General features: G+C 34.7%; 1 protein-coding gene and 1 long non-coding RNA gene across 2 annotated transcripts in view; one reads left to right on the plus strand and one right to left on the minus strand.

Annotated features, from left to right (window-relative positions):
• The window catches only part of LOC117317836, a 73033-nt gene extending 45801 nt beyond the window's left edge, over window positions 1–27232 (plus strand). The window contains exon 2 of the long non-coding RNA XR_004530258.1: window positions 26696–27232. This is a non-coding gene — a long non-coding RNA (uncharacterized LOC117317836). The remainder of the gene's footprint in view (window positions 1–26695) is intronic.
• LOC117317835 overlaps window positions 588–27339 on the minus strand; it is a 35725-nt gene continuing 8973 nt past the window's right edge. Inside the window, exons 4-6 of the mRNA XM_033872789.1 lie at window positions 14975–15087; window positions 5978–6166; window positions 588–5744 (exon numbers count right to left, since the gene is read on the minus strand). Of these exons, the coding sequence (XP_033728680.1) occupies window positions 5540–5744; window positions 5978–6166; window positions 14975–15087 (507 nt within the window). The 3' untranslated portion in view covers window positions 588–5539. The remainder of the gene's footprint in view (window positions 5745–5977; window positions 6167–14974; window positions 15088–27339) is intronic.

Raw genomic sequence — 27339 nt, forward strand, 5'->3', positions numbered from 1 at the left:
GTTTTTCTTCTCAAACACAGGTGCAAATTTGTACCGTCGTGTAATCAAAGGTCCCCTAATCCCAAATTGGCCTTCCCGTAAGCTTGTCATGGTGCGAATGTAGGTTGATACAGTGTACTAACAATACACTTCTATCTGCATATACACCTTTTGAATGAGACATTTTTGCTGCAAGACATCTTTGTCTTCAATCATTGGAGGTTCCAACTGTTGGAGAGAGAGGGACCAAGGTTTGTTTTTCAACTAAAGATGTGTTCACTTTTCCTTGAAAAGGAATGGCATTTCAACCCGATTTACTAATAATTGGGATAGCCTTACCTCATTATCTTTCGTCATTCAATATTACAGTGTCTAACTAAGTCATTAATGGCTTCATATAACTTTTGAGAAGAAAATTTTTTCATGTAAAAGTTGTAGGATGTTTGACACTTTAACTTGAATTCTTTCGCGCTGTCAATGGATTCTGTACTTGTGACGTCACTACTAACTGCGACCATTCACGACAAAAGGATCAATTTAATTTCAGCAAACACAGATTGTTTATTTTTGTCAATACACAATTATTTTATAATACAGTTTATCTGTTGTTTGACAATACACCGTTTGCCTGCTGTCTGACAATATATAGTTTGCCTATTGTTTGATAATAAACAGTTTGTTTATTTGACAATACACATTTTGTTGTTTGAAATATACAGTTTGTCTGTTGTTTGACAATACACAGTTTGTGGCTTGACAATATACAGTCTTCCGGTTTTTTAACAATACACTGTTTGTCTGATGTTTCACAATACACATGTTTGTTGTTTAGTAATACACAATTTGTCTGTTGTTTAGTAATACACAGTTTGTCTGTTGTTTTGCAATGCACAGTTTATATGTTGTTTAGTAATGCACAGTGTATATGTTGTTTAGCAATGCAAATTTTGTCAGTTGTTTGACAATGCACAGTTGATCTGTTATATGACAGTACACAGTTTGTCTGTTTAACAATACACAGTTTGTCTGTTATCTGACAATACACAGTTTATCTGTTGTTTAACAATATACAGTTGATCTGTTGTTTAACAATATACAGTTTATCTGTTGTTTAACAATATACAGTTTGTCTGCTGTTTGATAATACAGTTTGTCTATTGTTTGACTATACAGAGCTTGTTGTACAATACACAGCTTGTTGTTTAACAATACACAGCTAGTTTGGCGTTGGAGTCCGGCCAAATCTCTAATGATCGCCAAAAATTGATACCGGATAAAGTGATAGACAAGGATGGTAACATAACTACGGACGACGAGCAAGTCTTAAGAGTATGGCACGATGTTTACAAAGAGTTATACAACGTACCGTCTGACTCCGATGTAAGATATTCAACAGATTATCTCAAACATTGAACAAAGCGGCCGGTATAAACGATATCCAAAGTGCAGTGCTGAGGAATCAAACCTGTATAGACATACTTCACAGGATTATATGTAACTCATTCCGATCTGGCATAGTTCCGGATATGTGGGGTGAAAGTATTGTAACCCCTATATTAAAGGCGGGAAAAGAGCCGTTGGATCCACACAGCTATAGAAGGATCTCACTTATATCTATACCGTCAAAATGTATGCGGAGAAAATCGCAGTTGTCTTGACCACTAATATGCACTTTATACATGTACCATTCCGAATAATCGTAAAATACGGAAACAATCCACGTTCGTCTGCTTTATGGACATGAAAAAAAAACATTCGACAGTGTAAATAGAGATATTTTATGGTTAAAGTTGAAGCATCTCGGAATAGACGGGTTGTTTTTACGAGCGATACAATCACTTTACATATAAAACACTAGTAGGGTTCGGGTAAATGGTAAGTTAACTGACCCATTCGGGGTCTCGATTGGATTAAAACAAGGCTGTAAAGCATCACCGACACTTTTCTCTATTTATGTAAACGACTTGGCGAAATATATAAACGCTATGAATTATGGTATTCAAGTAGAAGACACAATGATATCCATCCTTCTGTATGCGGACATTATAGCTATCATATGTTGACATGTTCACTATATCGCCACAACACGTTCTGTCCGATATAATATCGACTTTTGGTCTTATTAATGTCATTGATGAACCTACTAGAACTGGACATACCAGGTCTAGTCTGCTTGATCCGATCTTTTTGACGGGTTCAATCAAATATATTGACTCATCAGTTATTACTATTGAAAGATCGTTTAGTGACCACGATTGTAGTCTAGTATCTATTGAAATTCCTTCTTCAATTGTACCTTCTTATAAACGTAAGGTATGGGTATACATGCTGATTTTAATAAATTCAATGATTTAATTTCAAATTTTGAGTTGGAGAATATGATAACGAGGTGCGGGTCAGTTGATATTGCGTGTGAAAACTTTAGCAAAATTTATTTAGATTTTACTCATACATGTATTCCATTCAAAGAGATTACGATTAGACCTAAAGGTAAACCGTGGATGACATCGGAACTAAGGAAAAACATTAGGATTCGTGACAGATTACATCAGAAAGCTCGTTCTTCTTCTCTTCAGCATGATATAAACAAACTTAAGGCTCAGCGAAATAAAGTCAACAATATGAAGAAACATGCTCGTCAAAATTTTTATGAAAATGTTAACGGACTAATTGATCAGTATTCTTCGTCAGATCCTAAAACATATTGGAGATTAAGTAAGAAACTTATGAAATCTTCGGGTAACTCCCAATCTATTCCTACTCTTATAGATCCAGTTTTAGGAAATATAGTTACGAACGACGGTGACAAAGCAAATATTTTAAATAAATATTTTTGCTCTATAACTGATGTTGATGATAGTAATTCAGACATTCCTATTTTAGAACAAAAAACTGATCAAACACTTAGCTCGTTAAGGTTAGACACATCAGAAATTATGGATATATTGTTTTAAAATTAGGCAAATCCTTTGGTCATGATGGGATACGCCACCATATGTTGAAACATACTGCACAGTCAGTCGCAAAGCCTCTTGAAATTCTTTTTAACTTATCACTTTCCTCTGGTATCTATCCAAATATGTGGAAAATGGCCGCCGTTATACCATTGTTCAAAAAAGGTGATAGGCACTCTACGTCTAATTGCAGACCAATATCTTTATTATCAACCGTAGGCAAAGTTTTCGAGCGTGTTATTTATAAACATATCCACAATTACTTTATTGAAAATTCTCTCTTCTACAAGTATCAATCAGGTTTTATGCCTGGTCACTCCACTGTTCATCAACTAATTGAAATATATCATAATATCTGTTTAGCCCTTGAGGAGAAAAAACACGTCTGCTTAGTATTTTGTGACATATCAAAATCATTTGATCGTGTATGGCATAAGGGTTTGTTAATTAAATTCCTACGGTATATCTGGTAAATTGTTGACATGATTTAGTAACTATCTTACAAACGGAAAACAAAGAGTATTCATATCCAATTCTTTCTCTGATACTGGTAATATTAAGGCAGGGGTACCACAGGGCTCTATCCTTGGTCCCCTACTATTCTTGATTGATATAAATGATATTGCTGAAGTTCTGCTTTCTGCTTCACGTCTTTTTGCTGATGATACTTCACTTATGAGTACATCTGCCTCTTGTAATGAAATTGAAATAAGTATTAACCAGGACTTGGAATCATTAAGTTCTTGGGCAAAGACATGGTTGGTAGATTTTAATCCACGTAAAACAGAAGTAAGTTTTATTTCGAACTCTAGCAACTTAGAAGAAGTCATTGAATTAGAATTTGAAAATGAGTTCTTAAACTTCAGTAATAACCATAGACATTTGGGCGTCACTTTCAATTCGAAAGGGAAATGGAGTGACCATATTGAAAATACTTATACGTCTGTTCTTAAAAAGCTCAATGCTCTGAGAAAATAGAAATACATGCTTGGCGTGATACATAAATAAGAATATATAAAACATTTATCTTGTTACCGGTTTTGGAATATGCGTGTGAATTATGGGATGGGTGTAATGTGTTAGAATCAAATTTATTAGAAAAGGCCCAAAGTGAAGCGGCACGTATTATTACTGGTTTACTTTCATATGCTAGTAGCAATTCTTTATACATTGAAACGGGTCTAGAGACACTTCCGGATAGACGTAATAGAAGAAAACTACAATTACTGTATAAGATGAAAAATAATATAACTTCAGATTTTCTAAATATTCTAGTGCCCCAATCTGTTGGTCAAAACACCCCTTATGCATTGAGAAATAGAAATAATTTTGTTATTCCCAACTATAGGCTTTCCAATACAAATTCATCCTTTTCCCCTTCAACTCTTCGTCTATGGAACGAAATAGATCATAATATTAGATCTTCTCCTAGCTTGAGCATTTTAAAAAATGCTATTACACCAGATATAAATACATTAAAACCTCCCAGTTATTATGGTTTTGGTGATAAGAAAATTAATGTAATTCATACCAAATTAAGGTATCAAAACAGCTCTCTCACATATGACTTATTTCGTTTTAACCTGGTAGAAAATGCTGAATGTATTTGTGGTAACCCCTGTGAAAATGCCTTTCATTTTTTCTTTGAGTGTTCAAATTATGATATACAGAGGCAATTACTTTTTCTTAGTCTTCGAAATGTAGATATCGATGCAGCTATAAACTTACAGTTACTCCTATGTGGAAATGTTCATCTGCCTGTAGACACTAATTTAATCATATTCAGAAATGTGCATAAGTTTATAAAAACAAGTAATAAATTTAAAAATGCATGATATTTGTTGTTTTGTACTTCATGCCTTTTGACAAATCGGAGAGCAATGTTACAAAGATATTACAAAAATATTGAATTGGTGACCTTTAGTCCTTATTTTGTCAAATATTGTAATTTTGTATTTGTTTTGGGAAAGGGCGTTGATAAGTTGCGAAAACTTGTGCCCAATCCCTTTGTACTTTTTGACAATAAAATATGTTTGAATCGAAATATATCGCCGGATGAAAACTCTATGCAAAATATGCTTGATAAACTAGCAGAATGGTGTAAAAAATGGAAACTGTTTATAAACAAGGACAAAACTAACGTTGTTCATTTCTGTAACCCTTCTTTGACTTTAACGCAATTTAAATGTACGTGCACGTTACCACTCATCAAACCCGTTTTCAACGAATTTAAGATGAATATATGCAGTTTGAAAATTCCAATAACCCAGCCTATTAAAGTATATATCCTTCATTATTTTTTTCCGTGATAAAGAACCAGTATATACATTTATACGATCTGTACTGATTCTGCGCAAGGGGACCTACACTTTCTGGACAGGTTTGTCAGTGTATGTTGCATTCACGTTGATAAAACTTGATTTGTATCATCAGATTTAACATCAGCCCCATCGACATCAACGTTCTGTGAAACTTGTGCTAAGCGGCAAATATAATTAGATGGGATTAAGTTTCCCAGAAGTAATCGGCACTACTGTCCCTTCTCCAATATAAATATTCAAATGCAAGAGACTTAATATCTTTTAATAAATCAACTTATTGATCGGTTAATACTCAAGAGGTTTGGCATTTTGGACCCCACGTGCATATTTGGCATCTATAATCTCTTTTCTGGACATGTTTTGTAGTATAGAATTTCCATCTTTCCTAACATGCCCGCGCAAAATCACATTCTCTTTCAACAGGCGACTGTTGTTTGCCCTTAATGTGATATTTTCCTTTGACAGAAGTTCATAATTCTTCCCTTTGAATCTGAAATCAGAAACACGACCCAATCAATCTAGGTTGGATTATACATTATACCAGAGCCTTATCCTGCAAAGATTTTCAAAACAAAACAAATATTAAAATTTATATACAGAAACAAAATATGTGTATAATATGGTTAAATAATTAGAAATATCTTATCTGTGAACCCATTCGGTAGCAAAATATCATTTTTAATTTACGAATAAGCGTTAACTGTTAATATGTTGGTCCCTTACCCGTCAAGCTCTTGAATTAATCTAACGTTGTCATTATTACACTTCATCAGTTGTCTTTGTAACATTTGAAATTCACGATCTTTTTCGGCAAGTAACTTCTTCATGTATTCGGCCTGGTGACTTCCTACAGCTGAAGTCAGTTTCCCAGGCTTGCTCGGATTAGGTCGATCGAATGTGAATTCCTTTGATCTATAACCAAAAAGATAAGGAGGGGATGTATGAAAATAATGAAATGTTACATCAGGTCAAATAAGACATCGTATCTTTTAATCCTAACAACTATATATACATATGTTTGTATGTAGGCGCCATATGTTAAGACTTCAATAACTTAAAGGGAACGGTGACAACTTAAAAGCTACTTTATAAAACCTGTCCGAAATATCATGACGGACGTAAGGATATGCTTCGGACAGTTTAAGTTTGTTTTCGCTATTTCTCAAAAGGTACTAGTTGTAATGGTTCATTGATAGAGCATGTAACATGTGGTAGCAACGAACGGGCCCGGTAATCTGTTGCTAGGGTGCCGTCGAGCAGCATGGGAAGCACAATTTTCCTGGAAAGTTGATGGCATTAACAATAAGAGGGGCAGTTGTGTACGCTGAGGGTACCAGGTTGACCTCACGAGAGCTTCAGAACGAAGGGTTAATGTAATGTGGGGATGTCAACTGCTTAGTCCATTAGCTAGCTGTTGTGGCCTGTGTGATGGGTACCGTGTCATTGTACCCAAGTGATGCAACGTCGAGCGTGGCTAGCCCTTGGTGGTTGACCTCTCCTTTCCATTGCACGATAGTTTTGTATTTTTGATTCTGCCAGATGATTTTTCCTAGCCAGTATCGAAAGGGTCATCATTGTCATTAGTTGTTCAGAAAGCAATATTGTTTATTACTTGAGTTTTTCATGTTATGAGTACAGAACCCATATTATCTTACCCTCGGCAGAAATATCCACAATTTTACCTGTCTCATCCTACGGTTGAGAAAGCTACACCTGCTCTTTGCACGTTTTCAGTAATTATCTGACATCACGACAATAATACAATGGCGTCACCCCAACTTTGTCTATCCCTTGATAGGGAAACCGTAAGATTTCAACCATTCGGGTTAAATTCTTAAGCTACAAAAAACTTGGTTAGTCTCGTGTTTGGCAACTTAACAATCTCCTTTTTGGTTAAGAACTCTTTCTCTCACCCCCAATCAAGATGGAGACGAGATAATCCAAATGTATCTTTTGCGCCTTTTTATTATGTTATTTCCCCTATTTTCTTAATGTTTTTTTGCATACTGTTGACATGCGTTTCTTTCTGTCACTAAAATACATACTCAAAATTGGAGACATTACATGATGTTGTGGTACATAGCTTCTGTTAGTCTCAAAATAAATGCGTTCATTGATCTGAAAGCGTTCGCCTGACATCATATGTAGTGGATTTGCCTTGATATCTAAGGCTAGATTTACCTCTAGAAACCAGCTCATGTACTTTAGCGGAAGAAAGACAATCCCACATAATTGCACATGATGGGCGTTAAAAAGACGAAAAACCACTTCGAGTGTCTGGGATTCGAGGAAAGGCGTTCAGTGTGAAGGGAGTGTCTAAATTCCACCTGACTCAAACTCATAAATCCGCCCAAGTCCAGATCGTAAACACGTCAACGGTTCCTCATTCCTACGGCAGCCGCATAGCACGATAGACATATTAATGTTGTTAAACTATGTCTGTTTTGGCGCACTATGTGTATGGAGGCTCGCGGCATCTTCTCAACAGGTTATAATTATAGTTATATCAGTTTGATGTAAACAGGTTATATTGTTCATCCTAATGATCTTCATAACTTTTTTCTCCTTATTTTTTCATTTTTTTTCCTGTGTTGATCCGTACAGAAAGAACACTTTTACATGTGCTCAACCGGAAGCAACACTTTGAAAATTGATTACTTTTGAGAGTCAATTGTTACTTTATTTTCATTTGAGCGATAAAATCATTTAATTCGTTTGCAAGCGAATTGTTTACATAGAAACAGTTAAGGGCGTTGAAAAACGAGCATCGACCAAGCTTGTCTATTGAACACAAGTTTAAGAAATAGGATATACACATTAATTATCCGTTTCATACGTGCAGTTATTTTCAGCTTTCCTTTAATTTGTTTTTCATTTCACCTCATTTTGTTTTACATGGCCGTACTAATCATTTTCCATTTGGAGGTAAAACTGAAATTTTAGTGCTCCCCATAATTTGAACGCAGGAAATCTGTAACTCTTACCAAAACTCAACGTTAAAATGATTGTGCGAAAGTAAAATAAAAAATTATTTTTTATGTGAAAAATTAAAATTAAAATTACATGGTTTTAACAAAATTGTTAAATCAGTGGATATACCTGTTCTTCAAACTGCTTGGCGAAGATCTTTGTTCGATCTTTATAACAATTCGGTATATTATTTTGTGATTTAATATTGGTACTGTATATGGAATCTGATTTCTATTGTCATCCGTTACAGATATAAAATACGGTAAAGAATACAAAGAATGAATGCGATTCCGTACTACCAATGGATCTGTACGACAATGCCATGTGATAATTGTTTATATATCGGTTTATCAACGCTTACTTTATAGGAACGCATGGTCATTTTCAACGGCTTATATTTTGTTCATATTTTGTCCCATTTTTATTGACTTCAAGTTTTTAATATACGTATTTTGACAAACTAACTACAAATACGAGTTTCCATACATATACGTATTTTCAGAGGATAAAAAAGACACTGACGTCCACGACAACAACCGGCGTTATAGTATGCTGTACTAATGGCAAGGCCGTTACAGGACAACCATGTTAAAAATTACTTGTGGACATAAACCAACCATGTCTATGTCTCTTTCTTAAATAATCTTTAACGAATTGTATTAAGTAGCCTAAGCGTCCTCTGTTTTAAGCCTGTAGCTATCGCGTGTGTTTGGCGTATCTAATTGAAAACTAATACAAATAGACAGTAATTGGATTTCAACTGTTAAACAAATTACGAAGTAGTCCGTCACTGAAGTCTGTCTTCATTTTCAAGAGGGCTTCAGCCAAAAGATACGTCACGGCTCAGTGGGCTGCACATCAAACTGAGTAACCAAACCTATAAAGCTCACAGCCAGTTTACAATCTTGTGAGATTGATGATGATTCAGGTGGTACATCGAATCTACCAAATTTTCTTTCAATAACAGGGAGGTTGCGACATAAAACGCAATCGATAACCTAAAAAGACTTTAAATCAAATTCGTAACAGTTTCGTGAAAAATTCAAAATGGTGCTGTTTTCTTTAACCAGGATACCACGTGGTAATAATGAATTGATGAAAAGCCTTCATCAACATTGAATATAAGGGATTTGCTAAGTGACAAAGTCAAATGTAAACGTTAACAATAGCGAAACAAGTTATATCAACTTATATTAATCGTGTCGGCCTGTGTGAAAAAGCTCAATTAGGTATACTGTCGAAAGAATGTGGAGATTCCCAGGTGACCCCATACCTTTTCAGGTCCGATCAAGGAAATCAAACCGTGGTCATCTAGGTGAAGAGCGAGTGCATTACCACTGTGCCACTCAACCACCCTTAAAGCAAATATTGCTAAAGAAGGAAAAAATGAAATTGACTTAATCGTATTTAGAACAAATAGTATCAAAATATAAAAAGATTAAACAAACTCTGAAATTCAGTCTTGCGTGGGTCATGTGTTACCAACAGAGCAAAACACCGGGAAGAAGTTGTCCTCTTAAACCAGATACATTTATACATTTATTACGAAATGAAGATCGGGGCATCACTTCTGTCATATCTGTGATCAGCATATAGTGATTTATTTTATGATTGAATGCTTTTACTTTAAACAGTCTGTAAGACATAAATGCCCCCGCTGTCACTTGATATCTCAAAACATACACAAGCACACTACACTTAAAATAGATTATAATATTCTTAGAGTGGCGTTTCCCTTCTATGTTATCGCAATCTCCATAATATATTGAGAAAGTATTATGTATGGAGGAGTTAGAGGCGACTCTAATGTATCTGGATGTAAAACAACTTTAGTTGAGACAATAGTCAGTTGTAAAGACTGTAACGACATTAAGTAAACCATCATTATGAGGTTAATTTCTGATGCTGTATATATCATGGATATCTTATCAATACCCCCGAAAGACAATGTAATGGTCAGAAAACGTTTGATGAAGATCTGTCATAAAATGACGTTGCTAGGTATTAAAATTAAATTTGGACGGAAAGGGACGCGGCGGAACTCGACGGGACGTACATTGGCAACGCTATTTGCCCTGGTGTAAGTGAACATTTTACAACACAGAGATTAACGAAATCAGGAACATTTCTTCCGTTCTTCGATTTTACCCGGTCCTACGGTAACATATTCCGGTAACATATTCCTCAGTGCCCGTATCTCTTTTGATTGCCTATGAGATTTACTTCTCCGGCATTATGTCATAAACAAGAGTAAATGATTGAAAACTGCACCAAAGCTCTTTTTGGAGAACAATGCGTCAACAAAAAAAACCAGATGCTTGGTAACAACCCAGGACTGGGATTACTGTGTCATTACATCATTAAACATTAATTTAACGTTGGTATGTAAGTATAGCCTCCAACGATACAGAGACCTAGTATTAAGGTCTACGTCTGGGAAGGTAAATTGGATGGACATAGGTTCACCTTTAGTCTCTGCGCTAAATATCCGTATGGTGCAGTTTAATTAATTCTACCTCTGCTATATCAAGCTCGCAGTTTGATATGAAATGTGCTTGTTATGAATATAAGATACTGAGTGTCTTTTGACGCTATGTTGACATATGGATTAGAGGTTAGAGGCAATCCCAGTATAACAACACAGGTACATGGGACAGATTTATATTCGTAACAATACAGGTACATGGGGCAGTTAATATTCATAACAATACAGGTACCTGGGGCAGTTTATATTCGTAACAGTACAGGTACATTGGGCAGTTTATATTCATAACAGTACAAGTACATGGGGCAGTTTATATTCATAACAATACAGGTACATGGGGCAGTTTATATTCGTAACAGTACAGGTACATGGGGCAGTTTATATTCGTAACAATACAGGTACATGGGGCAGTTTATATTAGTAACAATACAGGTACATGGGGCAGTTTATATTCGTAACAATACAGGTACATGGGACATTTTATATTCATAACAGTACAGGTACATGGGGCAGTTTATATTCATAATAATACAGGTACATGGGACAGTTTATATTCGTAACAGTACAGGTACATGGGGCAGTTTATATTCGTAACAGTACAGGTACATGGGGCAGTTTATATTCGTAACAATACAGGTACATGGGGCAGTTTATATTAGTAACAATACAGGTACATGGGGCAGTTTATATTCGTAACAATACAGGTACATGGGACATTTTATATTCATAACAGTACAGGTACATGGGGCAGTTTATATTCATAATAATACAGGTACATGGGGCAGTTTATATTCGTAACAGTACAGGTACATGGGGCAGTTTATATTCGTAACAATACAGGTACATGGGGCAGTTTATATTCATAACAACACAGGTACATGGGGCAGTTTATATTCATAACATTACAGGTACATGGGGAAGTTTATATTCATAACAACACAGGTACATGGGGCAGTTTATATTCGTAACAATACAGGTACATGGGGCAGTTTATATTCATAACAATACAGGTACATGGGGCAGTTTATATTCGTAACAGTACAGGTACATGGGGCAGTTTATATTCGTAACAACACAGGTACATGGGGCAGTTTATATTCGTAACAATACAGGTACATGGGGCAGTTTATATTCGTAACAACACAGGTACATGGGGCAGTTTATATTCGTAACAACACAGGTACATGGGGCAGTTTATATTCGTAACAATACAGGTACATGGGGCAGTTTATATTCGTAACAACACAGGTACATGGGGCAGTTTATATTCATAACAGTACAGGTACATGGGCCAGTTTATATTCATAACAACACAGGTACATGGGGCAGTTTATATTCGTAACAGTACAGGTGCATGGGGCAGTTTATATTCGTAACAACACAGGTACATGGGACAGTTTATATTCGTAACAGTACAGGTGCATGGGGCAGTTTATATTCGTAACAACACAGGTACATTGGACAGTTTATATTCGTAACAGTACAGGTACATGGGACAGTTAATATTCATAACAATACAGGTACATGGGGCAGTTTATATTCGTAACAATACAGGTACATGGGGCAGTTTATATTCATAACAATACAGGTACATGGGGCAGTTTACATTCATAACAATACAGGTACACGGGACAGTTTATATTCGTTACAATACAGGTACATGGGACGGTTTATATTCATAACAACACAGGTACATGGGGCAGTTTATATTCGTAACAGTACAGGTACATGGGGCAGTTAATATTCATAACAATACAGGTACATGGGGCAGTTAATATTCATAACAATACAGGTACATGGGGCAGTTTATATTCGTAACAACACAGGTACATGGGGCAGTTTATATTCGTAACAATACAGGTACATGGGGCAGTTTATATTCGTAACAACACAGGTACATGGGGCAGTTTATATTCGTAACAACACAGGTACATGGGGCAGTTTATATTCGTAACAATACAGGTACATGGGGCAGTTTATATTCGTAACAACACAGGTACATGGGGCAGTTTATATTCATAACAGTACAGGTACATGGGCCAGTTTATATTCATAACAACACAGGTACATGGGGCAGTTTATATTCGTAACAGTACAGGTGCATGGGGCAGTTTATATTCGTAACAACACAGGTACATGGGACAGTTTATATTCGTAACAGTACAGGTGCATGGGGCAGTTTATATTCGTAACAACACAGGTACATTGGACAGTTTATATTCGTAACAGTACAGGTACATGGGACAGTTAATATTCATAACAATACAGGTACATGGGGCAGTTTATATTCGTAACAATACAGGTACATGGGGCAGTTTATATTCATAACAATACAGGTACATGGGGCAGTTTATATTCATAACAATACAGGTACACGGGACAGTTTATATTCATAACAACACAGGTACATGGGGCAGTTTATATTCGTAACAGTACAGGTACATGGGGCAGTTAATATTCATAACAATACAGGTACATGGGGCAGTTAATATTCATAACAATACAGGTACATGGGGCAGTTTATATTCGTAACAACACAGGTACATGGGGCAGTTTATATTCGTAACAATACAGGTACATGGGGCAGTTTATATTCGTAACAACACAGGTACATGGGGCAGTTTATATTCGTAACAACACAGGTACATGGGGCAGTTTATATTCGTAACAATACAGGTACATGGGGCAGTTTATATTCGTAACAACACAGGTACATGGGGCAGTTTATATTCATAACAGTACAGGTACATGGGCCAGTTTATATTCATAACAACACAGGTACATGGGGCAGTTTATATTCGTAACAATACAGGTACATGGGGCAGTTTATATTCATAACAGTACAGGTACATGGGACAGTTTATATTCGTAACAGTACAGGTGCATGGGGCAGTTTATATTCGTAACAACACAGGTACATTGGACAGTTTATATTCGTAACAGTACAGGTACATGGGACAGTTAATATTCATAACAATACAGGTACATGGGGCAGTTTATATTCGTAACAATACAGGTACATGGGGCAGTTTATATTCATAACAATACAGGTACATGGGACAGTTTATATTCGTAACAGTACAGGTACATGGGGCAGTTAATATTCATAACAATACAGGTACATGGGGCAGTTAATATTCATAACAATACAGGTACATGGGGCAGTTTATATTCATAACAGTACAGGTACATGGGGCAGATTGATATTCGTAACAATACAGGTACATGGGGCAGTTTATATTCATAACAATACAGGTACATGGGGCGGTTTTATATTCATAACAATACAGGTACCTGGGGCAGTTTATATTCATAACAGTACAGGTACATGGGGCAGTTTATATTCATAACAGTGCAGGTACATGGGGCAGTTTATATTCGTAACAATACAGGTACATGGGGCAGTTAATATTCATAACAGTACAGGTACATGGGGCAGTTTATATTCGTAACAATACAGGTACATGGGGCAGTTTATATTCATAACAGTACAGGTACATGGGGCAGTTTATATTCGTAACAATACATGTACATGGGGCAGTTTATATTCATAACAATACAGGTACATGGGGCAGTTTATATTCGTAACAATACATGTACATGGGGCAGTTTATATTCATAACAATACAGATACATGGGGCAGTTTTATATTCGTAACAGTACAGGTACATGGGACGGTTTGTATTCGTAACAATATAGGTACATGGGGCAGTTTATATTCAGTTTTCGGCTTCATATGTATTTATTTTACTATATCCGTTTTCAAGGTTTTATCTACTCGTGTTGCTTCAAAAAGTAATCAAATACATACACAGATGATATGTCAGTATGATTTTGTCAACAGAATTACGCTGCTCATGCTCTATGACATTTTTATGTTGTTTTGTTTACTTTTGCTTTGAACAAAATACAGGATATTTGCAACAGCTTCAATACATAATTCCGATACAGTAGAGCAACACTTTTTGAAGCTACACCAAACAACTGTTTCGTCGGTCTAGGGCTCAACAGTGATGTTAAGGACGAAAACTTTGGGGAACTGAAATGCGTTAAAAGAATTGTCCAAAAGAAAAAGATGAAACGCTATAGCCCCCAACATTAGATAGTCAAATGCATGTACATATTCTGGAATGAATGAATACAGGTTACGGTAAAGCTAAATGTTAAAGTTAACCATTGCTATCCCCTCCCTACATAGTGTATGATCCATTGTTACATTCTTCCTTACATATATGGATATTACCATGTGCTATTATCATTCTCACCTGTCTGCCAAATGTCGACATGGTGCTGGAGTCGTCCACACCACCCCTTCGCCCGAATCATCTGATGAACGGCAAAATGGCTTTTTTATAAGGGGAGGTTCTCGTAACAAAACCTGGAAGATGACAAAATAAGGTTTGGTCAAGTAGAGCTATGGTTACTCAACAAGTGTTTCTTTTCAACGTTGTTCTTGAGATCGACCAAATGTTGAGTGCTTGCTCCACGAGGAAGGCTTTAGTGTATGTTCAAGCGTTGTGACATACTATATAAGTCATTAAAAAGGCTTCCTGTATGACGGTACACATTGGTGGATATACATCTGATCCTTACACACGACTGTTGTTGAAGTAAAGTGTAAACTGAGATGTACGTTTATATTGCCATCACAATGACATATCTTCATACGAATGAGTGACATCCTACCCGATCATTATACTGCCAACGACTAGCTAGCCCTATGTCGCCTATTTGAATGATAAACGCCCAATAGAGAGCAACAATTACATGAACGAAAATGTCAGTGAGCCTTCTTCTCAGGGGCGATCGCTCAACTAAAGGTCAAAGGGGAGCCGGTGCCAAACACAATGCTTCACTTTAAAAAAAAAAAACATTTTCTAATACCATGTTTCCACAAACTCCGCTGATGACGAGGTCAAACACTGGCTACTAATCGAAAATTACTTGACGCAACATCAAAGAGATCCAAATATAACGAGAACTCAAAACATGTCTCCCATCTTTCTAATTTAAACAGAGCTATGACAGGTATCTCGTGTTACATCGTTTCAAAGGGTTCGATAACTGGATCTATAGTATCTTAACATTATATCCTTTAAATGACACCCCCACCCCTGTCATTTTCAATAAGAAGACATGTTACCTGGATATTCTTAGATTTCCAATTTGAATTCCATGTCGGGATATTTTGGTTTTGTTTTCAGGAGATATCAAGTCATCATCGTATGCCAGACAGTGTAAGTAAGCGTTTCATCCTCTAACCTCCAACACTCGACAACTTCAAAGATAAATGTGTTTGCCTCTCTGTAACCCACAATCAATGACAGGACAATTGGTCCGTCTCCAATGTCGGTCATTTACCCCAACATAAACGTCCATTATAATAAGGGAACTAAGACAGAGGATCCGAGTTAACAAAACGCTTCTTTGTGATATTGTTAGCTTGACGATATGACACCCCCTTGTGTTGTTTGTTGTTTGTACAGTCATTTAAGATAGCTGGGTCACTTTTAGGCATCTGAGGCTTTGCCGTTACTTGCGGAATGCTCATTCGAATTCGTTAGTTGAAACTTACTCAATAACCGAATTAAAAAAACAAATTGTTGAGTACCTCCTCTTCTGTAGTATATTATCAGAAGCCTGATATTGCTTTCGTACAAGTAGGAACTTATATAAAAAACGAAACATACAGTTGAAGTTAACAGATACAATAGCAATGGTTCAATATCCAGTTGTGAACTAATTGATAACACTAGTGACCGGGACAATAAAGAAAATAAAGATAATTACATTTATGAAATTCACAGTTATTCTTAACAGTTATCTTTAACAGTAATACTTAACAGTAATCCTTACCAGTAACTCTCAACAATTATCCCGAACAGTAACACACACTCATTACTAACCAACGACCAATGGGCATTATGTCACACGAAATCTGATATATATATACATACTGATAGATTTTTTCTGCTTTTGAAGTAAGACATAACATATTTGATTTCATGACTCTATGCCTAAACTGCAAGGTGCCATGACTATTATGGTCAGATTGGTTTCAATTAGGAAAGTGTTCCAGATTTTATTTTATATAAAGGTCACAGCATACCAAGAAGCAATGGTAATAAAACCGCAAAGTGACAAAAGATACATCGAATCAGCCCAATTGCTGAACTCATCTTAAAGGTATAAAATTACATACCAAATGTCATCAAAATTCATTCATATCTAATCAAGTTAGCAAGCTAAAAAGGTCAAATGGTAATACAAGTGCAAAGGGCTAAGGATCTGTAAGTAACGATCAAATTAGTCCCATTGCTGAACTTGTCTAAGATATTATTAGTATAAAGCTGCATTTAAAGTTTCATAAAAAATCGTTCGCAAGGTCCAAAGGTAATAAAAGTATGCAACTATGAAGGACCATTACTCTATATGTTATAAGATATCTATTGATTTGACCCGATTGTCCAAATTATCTGAGATATTAATGGTATATGGCTGCATAGTACATTTCAGTAAGTAATCGTGCTCATAAGGTCAAATGGCAATATATTACAATGTGCCATAACTCTGTAAATTACAATTGATTTGGCCTGATTGCCAACCTTATCTGAGATAATATTGATATAAGACAGCATATTCACTTTCATGAAAATCCGTTTATATATACTTGTATTATCAGGATTGCAAGATTAAATGGCAATGGACTAGAAAGTGCCATTATTCTGTAAGTTACAGTTGAATCAGCCTAATTGTCGAACTCTACCAATATCTCATTATTATAAACATTACTCTGTAATTTATGAGCAAATCAAACTGTTCCGTATAAGCTTCATTCAAGTTGCCTTGTTCCCAAGGTTAAATTGCAATAAAACTGCAAAGGGTCATACTTCTGAAAGTAGACTCGGCCGAACTGTCGACACCATGCGGGATCTGATTGATATAAGACCACACAACAAGTTTCATGAACATTCGTTCATATTTACTTAATTTATCGTGTTCACAAGAAACATATTAACACCGCACGACGACCATAAATGTTTTGCTCAAGTGACCTAAAAAGGAGATATAAGGATATGTAATTGGACCCATGATTGTTGCGAATTTGACGCTGGTAAAAATACTAGCCGCAATATACCTGTTCAGCAAGAGATCACTTCTATTTAGCTCGATCGTTCGAGTATAGAACTTGTAAGTTATTGGTCCAGGGTTCGATACGGAGACATTGGCACATATTCAATTTATCATACTCTCTGTTGTTATGTCAAAGAAAAAAATATATGTCGACAGGTACACAAAATATTTACTCAATAAAACCGATAAACAAGGATAAACATAAACAAAATGTACATTACATGGTTATCATATTAACCTTATACGAACCGATACAGATCTTGTGTTCCGGTAGGGTCAGCGTTTTCGTTAATGGCACTGTCACGTGACCCAAGCTATGTAACGTCCTCTAAAGAAGAGTACAGATAGGAAGCGTTTTTATGTTTCCTTTGCCTGATTAGTAGGGACCCAAACATTCCATGGATGATGATGCGGCAAGAGACAACAACACCGTACATGAAGTACAAAGATGTTTACATTATGAATAGATAACGAATCTCGGCATGCTGCTATAGTTAATCCTTTCTTCGTTTGTGGTGTTGTACTCTCAAAAGTACAGTACACAACCTTGACAGAACATAGTTGATAGAAAATTGGTGAAACACGCTTTATTCCATTGAATATATTGTGTTCTAGCTTTGTTTTCATGCTGTTTAAAATAAACAAACTGTACCTATTAATTTCAAATGTGTGTTTGATAAACAGAAAATCCTGGAGTAGAGTGTGTCCTGCCTCATCAGAGAGAGAAGCCTGCTGACAACACTAATATAGTTCTAGTTTCTGTACCAGACATTGTATACCTCGCGCCTGAGATGAACGACTCCGGCGATCTAAGTGGGCACTTAATTTATTATAGGTACACAGCTACCTATTGTTTATTTATTATGTGGCGTTTAGCAAGTCGCACACAGCGCGAACGGTTAACGGCCAAACAACCAGCAGTCATTATCTACTGCACTGGCACCTAATGATAAAGACGCGCGAGTTTTCTATTTTTAGATTATTCCTGATAAGTTGTGGGTATTATTAGAAGCTTTCTTGGCAAAAAGCACATGTCAGATCAAATAACCACCCAAACGAACGGTGTTTTGGACAATTAACACTGTCTATTGGGGAGGGATGATGTGTCGCTTGTAGGTTTCTTTGAAGACTCAAATGGACACTTCGTATACATCTAAGTTCTTAGGTGTTATTACTCGTATTCATGTTATGTTGTTTAATTATATTTCAGTCGTTCATACCTACTACGTATATAACACATATAATACACGCATAAATGTCTTTACATGAGTTTTACATGATACGGTTTTCATTTCATGATACCATACAGATTAAAATTTAAAAAAATTGATACTATCTTAAATAAAGCTTATACATTTGCTTGTTAAGTACTGTATAATTATTCTCAGGTCGAAAGCTGTATGTATTCTAAATAATAGTGTTTTATCTGTTATGCTTGATTGCTAGTTAAAATGTCGTTTTTATAAGGATTTAAGAAACGAATTTAAAAGCAAATGATAACCATAATCGACTTTAAAACCTTACTTTATATCTAATATCAAAAATACGTTAGCGTTAGCTTTGAAAAAATAGCACATATGAGATAAAAAATCAGTTGATTAGTGGATTAATAAGTTAATTAATGAGACTTTCAAAGAAAGCCATTCAGGTCGAAGGAATTTACTACCAATTTGACTTATATACTTGTGTACAATCTCTTGATGTATAAATGACGCGTTACATTATTGTCAGACTACATATGTAAATGACACGTTACATTATTGTCAGACTACATATGTAAATGAAGCGTTACATTATTGTATAACTGACGTGTTACATTATTGTCAGACTACATATGTAAATGACACGTTACATTATTGTATAACTGACGTGTTACATTATTGTCAGACTACATATGTAAATGACACGTTACATTATTGTCAGACTACATATGTATAAATGACGTGTTATATTATTGTCAGACTACATATGTATAAATGAAGCGTTACATTATTGTCAGACTACATATGTAAATGACACGTTACATTATTGTCAGACTACATATGTATAACTGACGTGTTACATTATTGTCAGACTACATATGTAAATGACACGTTACATTATTGTCAGACTACATATGTAAATGACACGTTACATTATTGTCAGACTACATATGTATAAATGACGTGTTACATTATTGTCAGACTACATATGTAAATGACACGTTACATTATTGTCAGACTACATATGTATAAATGAAGCGTTACATTATTGTCAGACTACATATGTATAAATGACGTGTTACATTATTGTCAGACCACATATGTTCTCAAAAATCATCAGTTAGTGTCAAGTAGCCAGGCCACCTTGCATTACCCATCGACCCATAGATACTTTCGTTAATAATTTCTCTTTTTCGTAAGTGTGTCGTCAGTGAAATAATATATCCCCTACACATTGTACCTGATTCTGGCCCTTCATATCATTATATCATATGGAGATATCGAAAAGAACAGACAGGGCAGAAATGAGATATGACCACGGTATAATCAGATAATGAAGACAGCCGGTCAATTAGTTCCTTCACTGCCCCCTTAGCAGACGACACAGAAGAAAAACGCCGAGGTCTGCAGAGCGTCAAGATCAGTTGCTTGTTACGAGAATATGCTTGAAGTCTCTACTTTTTTTCAAAAGCCAGCGAGTGCTACGTCTACTTTTCAGTAACCATAGTAACTGTACTTAGCAGTACCAGTATTTTCTATGTCTGTAGTATCTATCGATTACATGGTCAAATATCTATATACATGTAAGTGTTATCTGGCCTCATAAATAAAGCCAAATAAATAGTCCATTATTATCATTTACTGATTTATGTAGTTTTTATCATCACGTACTGATTTTATGTAGTTTTTATTTCACTGCCATGGAAAGGTGGTCAGTTTCATACAGTAAGGAATGTATGAACCGTCGTTCAAATTACGTCGGAATTCTTTGCTGAAAACTGTTTGTTCTTCGTCTCCTGAAAGCATGGTGTTTAAAGAATACCAAACAAAAAAATCGATGCTTCAAACAAGCCAGCATATTCATATCTGGTATGAACATCATTGAGTGTTTCCATATGCATATCAGTTTACCACTGAGAACAACGTTATCAATCTTCATACCAAAACTTGTAGATCAGGACGGAGACTCTAGTCAGACATGTATACATATGTAAACATTGAAAACAGTAAAATGATTCGTTTAATTACCTTTTGTGACTTATTTTGCTTTATCAGTTTTAACATTTCCTTCCTTTGTATATTGTTGATTTCGATATTCAAACTACATCTAACAAACAACAAAAACAATGCCCTGTCGTGATATTTATACAGTGACATTTGTACATGTGATGACTCATCGTTATTGTGAATGTCAATGTATGCAAACTCGCAACTTTGAATGTTGATAACGCTCTGCGTCATGTTTATCTACATTTTTGATACACGCAATACAATTTTTTACCGTTACAAACACTAATCATGCTGATCAAGAATACACCTTTATTCTTGTAGTGTTCATTCAATTTCACTGTTGAAATATCTGTTAGTATTTATTACAAATTAACTTCAATATAAGAAAATATCAAGTGAGTTGCCCCCCCCCCCCCCCCCTCGCAGTTAACGAAACAACGAAACAATACTTGCCTCACTACCAATATTGACTTTAACAACTATTACTCATTTAAGAAGATCAAATTGAATCAATTCCACGTTTTCCATGGCCCTCTTAATAGTAGTTTCATAAAGATAATATGGAGAATATGTGAAACCTTATTGCTTGATTTTAAGCGAGTACAAGTTCTTATCCAGCACATATATCATTCATTATAAAGGTATATCATCAATTTAGCATATTCTATATAATCTTTAGAGCAAGCTTAAAACCACGACCCTCGTCAGGACATATTCCCCTGGCGTTTGTCATTTAGTTTTGTTGCTTTGTATACGGATAGCTACACGTTAAAACAATGTTTGCTATCCATTTGCTATAGGTTGCATTTTCCTGTATTTCGATCTCATCGAAGACTTGACATTCATCATAACCTTACAACCGACAAACTGAACAAATGTTATTAGTTGCCGCCTCTGTGACAGAAATTGATTTTTATTTCAGAGTAATGTACAAGGTTGCTGGCTTCAATTTCATTTTAATATGGAATATTGCTAATTGGAGTTAATTATAATAAACAATGTTACTAGTTTCGAGTTAATTGTAATATTCTAACTTGCTGGTTTTGATTCCATTGTAATATGAAAAGTTGCTCGTTTCGAGTTGAATGCAATATATAAGATTGCTGGTTTTAACTTCATTGTAATATACAAGTTTGAGGGTTTCATTTCATTGTAATATAAAAGGTTGCTCTTTTCGAGTTAATTGTAATATAGTAGATTGCTGGTTTTGAATTTAATGTAATGTACAGCTAAACCAAAAGTCACGATGAAATTGACTTTCATAATGATGTTTCGTCCGCTTCACACCGAAAACAACAAAACTGATATTCCCTCCCCATTACGTTGAGTATGGAAATTCTAATTCTTTCTAAACTGTTGAGCTTCTTTACTTTGAATGAATATATACAATTTACTCATAGTAACCCTGATCTTTGTACACTGACATCCTCATGTTCAAGGGTCTATCATATTACAATTAGTCTGATAGGGAAAATTAACCACAAGTCTATTATATTACATTTAGTCTTATAGACGAAGTTAAACACTAGTCTATTACATTACATTTAGTCTGATATAGAAAATCCGATTAAACCTTAATCAGTTCGACATTTTTCATTGTCCACACTGTTAGAATTACCATTTTGTCAAATAAATACTATATTTATTGATATATAATTTTATTGTCGTAAGATGAAATAGTTTTAGGAGACTCAAAAGTAAAATGAAAATATTATCTGTTTATTAATTTAAAGGTTTCGCGTTACTTCATCATTAAGTCAAACGCCAAACAAATAAATCCGACAGCTCCTGAATTGGAATTTATTACATTGTTATGGCCAAGTTTTAATGAAACTTCTCTTTAAAAATATAAATGCCAAAACGTGTAATTTTTGGGTTACAACTTTGTTCGAAGTTTAAGACCTATTATTAAACAAGCATGTTACCATCATTAAATAGTTACCTTAACATAAAATAGTACATTTAAAAGTTTGCCTTTTAAAATCTTTGAAAGCCTCTGAGGACATTAACGACCGAAGCAGTTCGTGTCAATAAGCCATAACTTTCATGTGTTCCCATTTTTAATGTTTTATCTGAGAAGATCGCAGGCTGCGCACTCAATAATTTCCCTTTCCCGGTTCATCAAATGCATTTCCATTAATTTACTGGTATACTCGAAACCAATATCTTTAAAAAACACTGATATACTTATTCATTTATTTATTCATTTAATTATGTTTTGTTGGTTTTAAACGCATACAACGTAAGTTCATCAGATATAGTTAATACACAAATGAACAGTTAAAAAAAACCAAGAGGCCCATGGGGCCCGTATCGCTCACCTTGTTGGATTTGACCAAATGTCAAAATAATGTCCATGTTCAATTCGTTTTATTTGTCTCAAACAATGCTATTTCTGCATCTTCGGTCCTGTCACAGACAACAAAAAGAATGTATAGATTGAAAATGGCCACCATATATGGCATATGGTGACGTGTGGGGATCCAAACTGTAAGAAATAACAAAGTCCAGACTTTCTAAGGGTCTGAAAGACCTCAAGGATTGTTTTTACAACATGCATTCATAACTTTATGACTAGTTATGATTTAAAAGAATTATCTCTATTTCCCCTAATGGACCCCGTCCCTTTAGCCCCTCGTGGGTCAGAGTCACCCTTTATGCAAAATCTGTTCCCCTCCCCCCAAGGATGTTTCTGACCAAATTTGGGCTCAAATCTATTCATAACTTTATGACAAGTAGCGATTTAAAGGAATTGCCTCTATTTCCCCTATTGGACCCCACCCCTTTGGCCCCTTTGAGGTCAGAGTAATCATTCATGCAATGTATGATCCCCTTCCGCCAAGGATGTTTCTGACCAAATCTGGTCAAAATCCAATAAGAACTTTGTGACAAGAAGCGATTTGAAGCAAATGTTGACCGACGACGGACGGACGACGAACTGACGATAATGATAACACACAATCATAATGATAACACACAATCATAACTATAACACACAATCATAACTATAACACAATCATAATGATAACACACAATCATAATGATAACACACAATCATAACTATAACACACAATCATAACTATAACACAATCATAATGACACCACACAATCATAACTATAACACACAATCATAATGATAACACACAATCATAACTATAACACACAATCATAACTATAACACAATCATAATGACACCACACAATTATAACTATAACACAATCATAATGATAACACAATTATAATGAAAACACAATCATAATGATAACACAATTATAACTATAACACAATCATAATGATAACACAATCATAATGATAACACACAATCATAATGATAACACACAATTATAATGATAACACAATCATAACGATAACACAATTATAACTATAACACAATCATAATGATAACACAATCATAATGATAACACACAATCATAATGATAAAACACAATCATAATGATAACACACAATTATAATGATAACACAATCATAATGATAACACAATTATAACTATAACACAATCATAATGATAACACAATCATAATGATAACACACAATCATAATGATAAAACACAATCATAATGATAACACACAATCATAACTATAACACAATCATAACTTTAACACAATCATAATGATAACACACAATCATAATGACACCACACAATCATAATGATAACACACAATCATAATGATAACACACAATCATAACTATAACACACAATCATAATGATAACACACAATCATAATGATAACACACAATCATAATGATAACACAATCATAATGATAACACACAATCATAATGATAACACACAATCATAATGACAACACACAATCATAATGATAACACACAATCATAACTATAACACAATCATAATGATAAAACACAATCATAATGACACCACACAATCATAATTGTAACGACGCAAAGGCAAACCTTCCTAATGTGTACATATTGAGCACAGCATAAGGGAGGTAAATCTGACTCTTCTTTAGTTCCGTTTATATGACTTCGAACGACTATAGTGTACTCGTACCTGGAAAGGTCTTTCAACACGATTCCAAAAAGAGGTTTTACAATTTAATCTACAACATGATTTATTTTTGTCAAATATGACAATTCCATCGCATCACTCACATTTATCTGCCGGTGTTACAATGCGACTGGAATGCAGGTTTATTAAGTTATTTATACCAACAGAGGGTGTTCATAAGTACTGAGTGAGTGTATATGTATATTGTAAATTTAATATTTTTGATGAATTGCGACTATTTTGTTGTTTGTCAAATGATTATGTTCTGGCTCGACACGTTTGTTTGGAAATCTAACAGGAAGAAATTGGGAAATAAGATTCTTGGATTTTGATGTTTATATTGTAGCTATTGATACATACTTACTATTAGTGATGTACGTCATTCTAAAACATTTTTTTTCAGCATATATATTTCAATATTAAGATTATTGACGTAGCAATAAATATCAAATTTTTGATTATCACTTTGATGTAACTACCTCTAATAATGAAACAAAACATACCGCGCATTGTACATAATATGTATTTGATGATATTATCGGAAGATACAGAACATAAGTAGCAATGTTGTAATTTTTAACATATTTATGTATTTAAAACAATTAACAAATTCCACATAATATACAAATGTAATGCAAAAATGCTATAAGCATATTTAGCGTCACTATATATAAGAATTTAGTAATGTTTGATATGTCAATAAACACAAGTTCATCCTGTTCATGTTAATATAATTTGTTTATTCTGATTTCATGTAATTTGGAAATACTATATTAAGTAATTACAAAGAAAATACATTCGTTAAGATTTTAAGCATTTGTAGAATATAATGAAAAAAATGTTGTTGGTGTTCTATTAATTGAGAAATAGAAAACTGAGATATATTATATTTGTCAAATCTTATACCTGAAAGGTGGTTATCACACCAAGAATCACATATATCATCAAACCAATGATTGTGTTTCTGGAAATGAAAAAGCTATTTAATTTTTAATATACCATGCAAAATAAGTATTGTTTTTTATTTGAATAAGTATTATAATAGTATAACATTCAAATTTGATACGCTTGTCTCAGGTAAAAGAGTATTCGTCCTCAGATTGTTTACTAATTTCTTCTTGAGTATGCCGGGAAACTCTTCAAAGGAAAGGCCACTAAGTGTGTTCCAGATACCAGCTGGAAGATGTGTACATAGTAGGATTGTACAAAAGGCACATACATGATGTACAATATTAAACACCATTTAAATAAGATTGCACAATCTAGATGTTTTGTCCTTCTATGACTCGTCAGTGATGATAAAAAAAATAAAAAAAATATTGATACTGAAAGGCAACTAAAACATAAACTTGAAATAGATCAAACACAATACCGAATATATGGATAGAAACGTGCACAAGACCCATGGTTCAAGGATTTGTAACAATTTAAATAATTTCAATAATACTCAATATTCAATTTCAAAGATTCTTTAATACATGTGTGTGTTCCAAAAATAGAGGAATGCGTGATAAATGGCACAAGTAAATACGTAAATTGTGATTCAGACTTTGATATTTTATTGGCCATATTTAACATAAATCTTGTATTTTATTTTTGTTTTTTAAGGATGGATGCCACGGAGGAACTCTTACTGACCACAGGAGGACGTCTTGGTCGCCTTGTCAATCATGCTAAACGTGGTGTTGCAAACGCAACGACAAGACTGGTCGATTATAATGGATAGCCACGTCTTTGCCTTTTCAGCCCCAGTTTTGTTTTACCCAAACCATGTTGACGTTATAAGACATATTGATGTGACCAACTTTCACAGCTTTTGACATTGTTTTCAACAATTTTTCTTTAAAAAAAACTGGTTTCGTTTGAATTCTAAAGATAAAACTAAACTGACCATGAAACGAGTTCACTGATGTACCGAATACCTACTCAAAATGGAGTATTCATTTTACATCAGATTTTATTCCTTTCTTTTAAAACATAAATTGGATATATTACAAAGAGAAGAGCTAAGAAATGACTAGGGTATCGATGACTTCCGGGGAGGAAAATACTAATTGGTTATATAACCAACAGTATTCCGGCCTTGAAATGGTTTGTTAAATTAAGCTTGGTTATTGCGACTAACCCATTAAAAGTGACACAATATTTCGTTTGCTTAGTTCCATACGTGACATAACATCCAATTTCATCTCATTCAATAACAACTAGTAACTGATTTATCTTTGTGTTCTTATGAGTATAGTTGCACAAAA

Source organism: Pecten maximus, chromosome 19 (genome assembly GCF_902652985.1).
Source record: "Pecten maximus chromosome 19, xPecMax1.1, whole genome shotgun sequence".
Lineage (NCBI taxonomy): Eukaryota > Metazoa > Mollusca > Bivalvia > Pectinida > Pectinidae > Pecten > Pecten maximus.